Below are 8,207 nucleotides of genomic sequence, written 5' to 3'. Positions count from 1 at the left end.
AACCCATCTTCAGAAACAATCTGAGCCCAGAGTGGTGATCTGCACCGCGTGCTCTGCTGTAGTTTTCTCAAGTTATTGCGACCATAAGCTGCAGAAAATATGCGCAAAGTTGCTCCTGTCGGCTCCTATGCCAGCCTAGAGTGGGAGAGACCCACCCAAGATGGCGGCGACGCGGGAAGCGCGCCAGCACGCGACGAGGCGTCTGCGTGTTTAACGTCTGTGTGCAGAGCTCACTCCTAAGAGAGAGAGCAAAAGTCTGGGCGCTCACGAGACGTTCTCCACGGGAGCAGCCGGGACGGAAGTAGATGGGCGGGCTTCATCTTGGCTCTCTTGTGGTTCTGCTGCGGACTGGAGGGGGACTCCTGCTGCTGCTGTTCCTCGCTTTTTACAGGGTGCAGTAATCCTCCGGAGGAACCATGACAGGGGGAACATCAAGAGTGGTAAACAAAGCATGTTTCTAGAACAGCCTCCGCGTGACAGGGTCGCTGCCTAAGGTCAGCTGGTTGGTCCACAGCTAGGCGTGTTTATCTTCGGAGCTGCTGTGACAGCCTTGCAGACCGAATTACCGAGGAATAATAATGTGGCAAAGCCTTTTATGGATATTAACAATACACCAGAGTGAGTTTTATCTGGGTTTGGTGTTTTAGTTTCGTGTGTTCGGCAGAGGACAGGAGCAGGAGCTGCCGAGCCTTAACTCCTGACCTGTCCTCTGTGTTGCGGGTCACTATCTTCAGCGTCGCCCTCCTGGCCGCCTCGCGCCGGAGGAGGCGTCGCGGCGCGCGCCTGTCCGCGCTCAGGTCATTGACACCGCCGCTATCTGGGCACCGATTTGTCAGCGGTTAGAGACACGTTGTCCCTCGCATGCAGACGGCGAACAAAAACAACAGTTCTGGCCTTGGTGGGGCTCTCCCGCGGGTCCTTCCCCAGCGCGCGAACACGCCCACTGGCGGCGTGGGAGGCTGGATCTGCTCGGAGAGGTCCTTTCTCAGGGTCCGCAGTTCATCCTCCCAGCCGGACTGCTGGCGCGTGACACACAAGTTATGAGATGTGAGCCTTTTTTCTGCTTTTGCTTCAGTTGAGGCTGTGCAGTCACCACCTGGCCCTGCTCCGGAGATCTCCTCATCATCTTCTGGTCGCCCGGACAGCCAGGTCCCTCAGTCCAATCAGGTACCGGAGCTTCAAGTCCTGCTTCTTTTGCAGATTATCCACAAGGAGTGTCCCCCTTTTTTTCCTTGATGGTGTGTTTTCTCCTCGCAGGGCGGGGAAGCACAGGGCTCTGTTCTGGAAAACTCTCCTGGGCCTCTCTGTGAGCTTTCCCCTGGCGGCGGGTGCGAAGTACGCCGTGTCAGACCGCAGGCAGAGGAGGAGGATGAGGATCGTGATTGAGGGATTCGGTCGTTTCTGCAGGTTTGTTGCATCTAAAAAAAATAAATAAATATTATCTTTCCTCAACCTAATCCGGATTAGTTTGGGGAAAGTTATAACAAACAACATCCACATATTCCTTATGGTTTCATCTGCAAGATCACAAAGCGTGATCCACCAGGAAGACAAACCCAGCATGACTTTACGCCTTTGGAACATCTGGGACGATCACAAGATAGAAACGATAAAACAACGTTTCAAGCAAGCAAGCAAGCATGATTTTAAAGAAAAGAGAGAAGCAGTTTCTGCACTTCCCAGGCTGGTTCCTGGTCCCGGCGGCATGGAAACCACATGCTGCCTCCCCTGGTTCGGCTCTCCTCCCGGGAAGACGCGGCGACTCTCCAGTGCGCCTCACTTTAAGGAACCCAGACAGTTTTGGTGAAACCTTTTAATCTCCTAGTCTGCTGCCAGAATAACCTCTGTCTTTAGTTAACGAGTCCCACCAGCAGGGGTCTCTTGTAGTTTCTTTTTCTTTGGTAATAAAATAAATAAAGGACAATAAAAAGAAGAGAAAGTTATTTTGGCTAGACCAGAGGCCACTTTGTCCCGTATGTCACGAGACCCCGCCGGCCCAGATGGGCCTTAGAACCGCAGTAGAATCAGGGTCTGGCACCAACTCTTTGGGAAAATGAACGCAGAAATCAGCTTTGGGCTTTGGGCCCCTCCTCTGGTGGTTGAACCGGTGGTTGTCCTGTGAGCCTTCGTCTTTGTTAAAATGTTAGTGCACCCCTGGCTACACCTTAAGGTTTAACAGAACAATCTGTTTCCTGCTGGGTCCTTCCAAGGTGTGTTTGTTAAAACAACCTTTGCTTCCTGAAAACAACACAGGAGCAGTCCTTTTTTGTTTTCTCAGAGATGTTCTGTTGTCCCAGACGTAATCGAGTGTCCGCTGTGTCCCCCTCCCAGGTCTCTCTCTGTGGGCATCTTCATCTCCGTGGATTACTGGTGGACCACCAACGTGGCTCTGCGTGGGATGGACCAGGTAAGATCCATGTAGTCGGAGCGGGCCGCTGCTGATTGGAGAATGTTTCTGGACTCGCAGAACCTTGTTCAATGATTCAGAACCACTGAGCTTTTTGTTGCAAACACATTATTTTAGGTCCATCCAATACAAAGTAGACGGTGAGCTGGAAAACAAAAATGAAACATGTCTTTGCTTCTTTTTATTGCACATGACAATCTAAACGGTGCTGCGCTCCGTGGCCCACTGAGTCACATCCTGTGGGGGTTTGTCTCTGTCAGCTTTGCACACTGGGCCAGAACCCTCGCCCCGAGTCACTTTACATGTCAAACTACATCACAAAAATGATTATCAGCAGGCGAGCAGAGTCTCTCCCACTGTCTCTCTGTGCCGGGGGTGACCAAACGAAGCTTTCTGAAGCATTGAAGCTTTATCTTTGGTGACGCCTGGTGGCCAAAGGTGGGAAGAGCACCTTGAATCTACAACCTCAAATGAACTGCTTCATTATAAGGGCTGGACCATCTAGAAAAAAACAAAACATTGGTAAAATAGAAATCATATTGATCGATATCGATAATTATCAACAAATTCCAAATTTTACCAACTTCTACCAAATTTTTACCAAAACGCGGAACCCTTTGAAGGGGGCGGAGCTTGGTGATGGAGCACTCCTGAGTCTGCGTTTGTGATTGGGGGAAATAATGACTGTAGTAACAGCCTACATAAAAACTGTTCTATTGAATTCTTTTTTACTTTTTTTATTAAATTATTTAATTATGGTCCGGCCCTACTTCCTTACATCACAGTCCTGCCTAATAAAGGCCGATCATCTAGTTTCAGTTACAACTCCCCAGCCTGGTCGAGTTTAGCCCCCTCAGTTCCACCCCCTCCCTGAAGAGAGGCGGAGCCACAGCATGATGCAGCCACCGCCATGTTTCTCTACCCAGACAGTGTGTTCAGGCTGGTTCGCGGTGAGGAGAGCGCTGCAGGTGCTCACTAGCTGGCCTCTGAAGGCGGCTGGTTTCAGACTTAAGGGAGCCGTTTCAGACTGCGTGCATGTAACCGCAGGGTGAGTTTGGGCTTCATACCGACGATCACATCCGTCCTCTGTTCTGACCCCCCACCCCACCCCCGCCAGAGCAGCCCATCTTACTTGTCGGAGATGTCAGCTTGCCACCAGAGGGCAGCAGACTGCATGGTGGAGGGAGCCGTGAAGAACGGGGGGCTGTACATCAAACTGGGCCAGGGGCTCTGCTCCTTCAACCACCTGCTGCCCCCCGAGTACATCCGCACCCTGCAGGCGCTGGAGGACCGAGCCTTGAACAGGAGGTACAAGGAGGTGAGTCGCGCGGTGCGGGGACACTCGGGGCCGCGGTCGGGGGGTTGGGGGGGAGGGGTACACGGAGCGCTCTCAGTGTGCGTGTTTGTCTGGGGCAGGTGGACGCTCTCTTCCTGGAGGACTTCAACAAAACTCCTGAGCAGCTTTTCAAAAGCTTCGACTATGAGCCCATGGCGGCGGCCAGCTTGGCTCAGGTCCACAAGGCGGAGCTCTACGACGGCACTCCTGTGGCCGTAAAGGTGAGCCTCACACTGACCCCCCCCCCCCCCCCCCCCCCCACCGGGCCACAGCCCCCTGTGAGCTCCCCCCGCCTGACGCTGTGTCCCCCCGCAGGTGCAGTACATCGACCTCAGGGACAGGTTTGACGGAGACATCCGCACTTTGGAGATCCTGCTGGACATAATCAAATTCATGCACCCCAGCTTCGGGTTCCGGTGGGTCCTCAAGGTGAGGAGGCGCTGCAGGAGCTCCTGGTTCTGCGTGCGTGCCGGTTCTCACTCTGCTTTCTGCAGGACCTGAAGGGAACCCTGGCCCAGGAGCTGGACTTTGAGAACGAAGCCAGGAACTCGGAGAGGTGCGCCGAGGAGCTGAAGCACTTCCACTTTGTAGTCGTCCCCAAAGTCTTCTGGGAGCAAACCAGTAAAGTGAGTTTTTTTTTTTTTTTTTTTTTTTTTTTTTTTTTTAATTCAGACATAAGAGAAAAACAAAAACCACTTTCCCGCCGCCCGCCCTTCATCATCAGCTCGGTTTTGTCTTTTTTCGGGGACAAAGCGGGTGCTGACGGCCGAGTTTTGCTGCGGCTGCAAAATCAACAACGTGGAAGAAATCAAGCAGCAAGGACTGAGTCTGAAAGACGTGAGCTGACCCCCCCCTCCCCCCCCCCACACACACAGAGCACTGCTGCGACGCAGCGCTGTAACACCCGTCCTAACCCAGCTGTTCGCTGTTGCAGACTGCAGATAAACTGATCCGGATATTTGCAGAGCAGATATTCTACACCGGCTTCATCCACGCCGACCCGCATCCTGGAAACGGTGGGTGCCTCCCCCAGTGGTTGGTTGGAAGCCTTATTTTTTTATTTTTTCTTGCTCACTGGTTACAGCCGCTCATCATGCCTGGCCCCATTCAAATGGTTACTAAAGTAACTGGGGGATTGTGGTTGTATGATTTGATTAAATCTGACTTTGTAAAGTGCCTTGAGATGAGATGTACACTGCAAAAACGGATCTAAAAAGAAGTAAAATGTTCTTAAAGTTAGTGTATTTATCCTTGATTTGAGCAGGTAAATAATATTATCTGCAAATGGAATCAGTATTTTGACCCCTAAAATAAGATATTTAGACATCCTGCACTTGAAATAAGATGAATATGAATTGTTCCTATTTAAAGTGCAGAAATCTTATTCCATTGGCAAATTATCTTATTTACCTGCTCAAATCAAGGACAAATACATTCATTTTAAGGAATATTTTACCTTTTTTCTAGTTCCGTTTTTGCAGTGTATGGTGAATTGCTGCTATATAAATAAAATGGAATGGAAAAAAAATTGGTCCAGCCAGCACGAGTGTAGACATTAGGTCCAGAGCAGAACCCTCCCTGGAAGGGCTTAAAGGTAGACATGTTGGGGAAAACTGGGTCCCGGCGGTCTGGGCTTCGGCTTTTTGGAAACATTAGATTTTTTCCAGACATTAAACCCCTGTTCGCATGTTGCCTCAGAGGACTTTCTTTTGAATCTCTAAATTCAAAAGTTAGCTTTGGAAAAAAAAAAGTCCTCCTGCGATGAGAGAAGGAGAAGTGAGGTTGTTGGAGTTGGGGTGGGCTATAAGCTACATGTCCGTTTGCTCTCTGGCAGTTCTGGTGAGACCAGGTCCGGACAAGAAGGCTGAGCTGGTGCTGCTGGACCACGGCTTGTACGAGTTCCTCAGCCAACAGTAAGGCTCGCATACGTCCGCTTCCCTGAATCTTTGCTTTGATGAAGCGCTTCTAGCGGAAACATCTAGCTCTGACTGTGACCTCTGACCTCAGCGACAGGGAGGCTCTGTGTAAACTGTGGCGGGCCATCGTCCTGAGAGACGAGGGGGCGATGAAGAAGTACTCTGATGCTCTGGGGGTCAAAGGTAGTGAAGGCGAGCCGTCCATTTCTTTTAAAAATAAATAAATACATGAAGATATGTGGAGGGTTTGATGAAGCTGCCTTTCCCCCGCAGAGTACTTCCTGTTCTGCGAGATGCTGCTGCAGCGCCCCATCAACATGCGGACCCTGGCCCTGTCCAACATCCTGAGCCGGGAGGAGACGGCCTACATGAAGGAAATGGCGCTCAACCGCTTTGAGAGCATCATGCAGGTGCTGAAGTCCATGCCCCGGCCCATGCTGCTGGTCTTCCGCAACATCAACACGGTGCGCAGCATCAACATCACCCTGGGAGCGCCGGTGGACCGCTACTTCGTCATGGCCAAGAGGTTAGAGCTGATGGGGGCAGGAGAACCCTGCTGAGCTGCAATACCATCAGGGGGAAACCACTAGTGACCCGGACCACTGAGAACCTACGGAGGTTCTCAGTGGTCCGGGTCACGGCACCACAACCAGCTTAGCTTCAGGTCCGGTCGCCTTTGATTTTATGCTGCATTCCATTTTCCTCAGAAATGAAAAACAGGAGCTGGGAATGGAGTAGACCCGAGTAAAAAGCTTTCCTGGTAACACAGAGAGGTTGGGATTCCAAAATAAAAATAATAAAAGCAAAAGGTTAGGATTATAATACGGTGATGGCCAGGAAAGCTGTTGTTGTGTTCATAGTACCTCTTCTAAATGTCTTTAAAGTTGTACTTTCCACCACGTGCAAACACCACTTTTAATTAATTTGGTTCAGAGTTGCAGCCGCTACATGCTAACAGTGATTTTAGACGCACTCTTAAAGCTGTTACTTGTAAAATAAATGTTTTCATCACAGCTTACTGTTGTTGACGTGAGGAGCGGCCATATTGGATCCAACAATCGGCCTTAAAACAATTGTCCGACTTCCCAAGGGGAAAGTCCGACCTTAGCGGCCATTAGGTGTAGCTAGTTCAGACGCCCAGACTAGAGGTCCACACCAAGCCCCCTGTGTCCTGTGGTCTTCAGAAAGCACTGCTAACCACTGTCCCTTGGGTTCCCAGCGCTGCCATTATGCTTCTGGTTCTGTTCCTTAAAGACCGGTTTCATGTTCTCTCCATGTGTCTGCTCAGCGGTCTTGCTCCACGGCCCGGCTACAATCCAGAAGCTGAACTGTCTGTTCGCCCTGAGCGATGCTTGGACAAGCCGCTGAATTACAAACACGTTTAACTTTAACGGGTTTCCCGTTCATTTATTTATTTATTTTTTTTTAATGCCGTTTTTCTCTTTAACCACCAGTGCGGTGCGAGGCTGGGGGAAGATCCAGGCGGGGAAGACGGGCATACTGCCCCGGCTACGGATCCTCGGCTGGTGCAGGACGACGTGGGAGAGCCTCAAGTTTCAAGTGGCTGTAAGGTGAGCCTCTTTGGAGTGGTAGCGTCTAATTGTTACGTGGGACAAGTGATGCAAAGTTGTCAAAATGTTCCACAAGAAAAAAACATTTTATTCAGCCCCACCTCTAAATAAAATCAGTCTCACCAACTGTGAATCTGGCTGTTCTGCAAAGGCTTCGGAGGTTTGTTAGAGAACATCAGCAAAGAGGAGCACAACCCCAAACATATGGCCAGGGTTTACGTCATAGTCAGGTGTTAGAATGGCCTAGTTAAAGTCCAGACCTCAATTTACCTACCCAATTCCACATCCCTGAATGGGTCTGTTTAGAAACACGAGGAACGTCAAAGAACCGCTGCCTTCTGGTGTTTGATCCCAACCTTTTCCTGTTTTAACGTTTCTCTTCCCTCAGGTCTGAGATGGCCATTGTGAGCCTGACCCGGACCTTCCTGAGGCTGCTGGAGGTCTTGGGTCTGGCCACCCTGGACGCAGACGTGTACAACTACCTGACGTAACGCCGCCACGGAGCAGCAGGGGGAGCCGTTCCAAATGCAAGTGGATCCGGCCCGCTGGAGCCTCTCAGGGGGTCTTGGGCGTAAGGCACCGCTGGAGATGGTGCCGATTTTGTTTTAGAGGCAAATCCCAGATCAGCGTCTGGACCAATCAGAAGACGCTCCGGGTGCAGAGCGTAAAGCACCGAGCGCGCGCCACGACACCCGAGTACCACAACCAATGATTTCTTTTCATTTTGTTTCTCTGTCTGTTTTTTAGAAGAGCAGGAGGGGAACGTTTTATATAAGCTGGATCATTGTGTTTTAGAAGGATGTGTCTACGAGCTGAAGAGCAAAAAGGAAAACTATCCTCCTGGAATAGAAGTCACTACAGCGAGCCATAAGACCTCTCAACAAATGTTAAAGGAACAATCCACGAAATAGAATGCTGTTTTTCACACGCTAATAAAATGTTCTACCTCTCCGTTGTCTTCTGGTCACTACAGGAAC

The 8,207-nt window shown here is 50.6% G+C and overlaps 1 protein-coding gene across 2 annotated transcripts; it reads left to right on the top strand.

Moving 5' to 3' along the window:
• The first annotated feature begins 215 nt into the window (after positions 1 to 215).
• adck5 (aarF domain containing kinase 5) lies at positions 216 to 8,181 on the top strand. Of its 2 annotated transcripts, none has more exons than XM_021323190.2 (15): positions 216 to 440; positions 1,076 to 1,167; positions 1,258 to 1,407; positions 2,332 to 2,407; positions 3,525 to 3,725; positions 3,824 to 3,964; positions 4,059 to 4,172; positions 4,238 to 4,369; positions 4,497 to 4,580; positions 4,678 to 4,759; positions 5,578 to 5,656; positions 5,751 to 5,851; positions 5,933 to 6,185; positions 7,114 to 7,230; positions 7,619 to 8,181. In XM_021323190.2, the coding sequence occupies exons 1-15, from the start codon at positions 417 to 419 to the stop codon at positions 7,719 to 7,721; spliced, it is 1,749 nt and encodes a 582-aa protein (XP_021178865.2). In that variant the 5' UTR covers positions 216 to 416; the 3' UTR covers positions 7,722 to 8,181. The 2 variants fall into 2 exon arrangements, with proteins under 2 accessions (XP_021178865.2, XP_012731217.2); XM_012875763.3 differs by having other exon boundaries at positions 218 to 440; positions 5,751 to 5,842.
• The last annotated feature ends 26 nt before the right edge of the window (positions 8,182 to 8,207 follow it).

The sequence above is a fragment of the Fundulus heteroclitus genome, chromosome 13 (assembly GCF_011125445.2).
Source record: "Fundulus heteroclitus isolate FHET01 chromosome 13, MU-UCD_Fhet_4.1, whole genome shotgun sequence".
Classification (NCBI taxonomy): Eukaryota; Metazoa; Chordata; class Actinopteri; order Cyprinodontiformes; family Fundulidae; genus Fundulus; species Fundulus heteroclitus.
The sequence above is the reverse complement of the archived record's forward strand: the minus strand, read 5'-3'. Positions and strand labels throughout refer to the sequence as shown.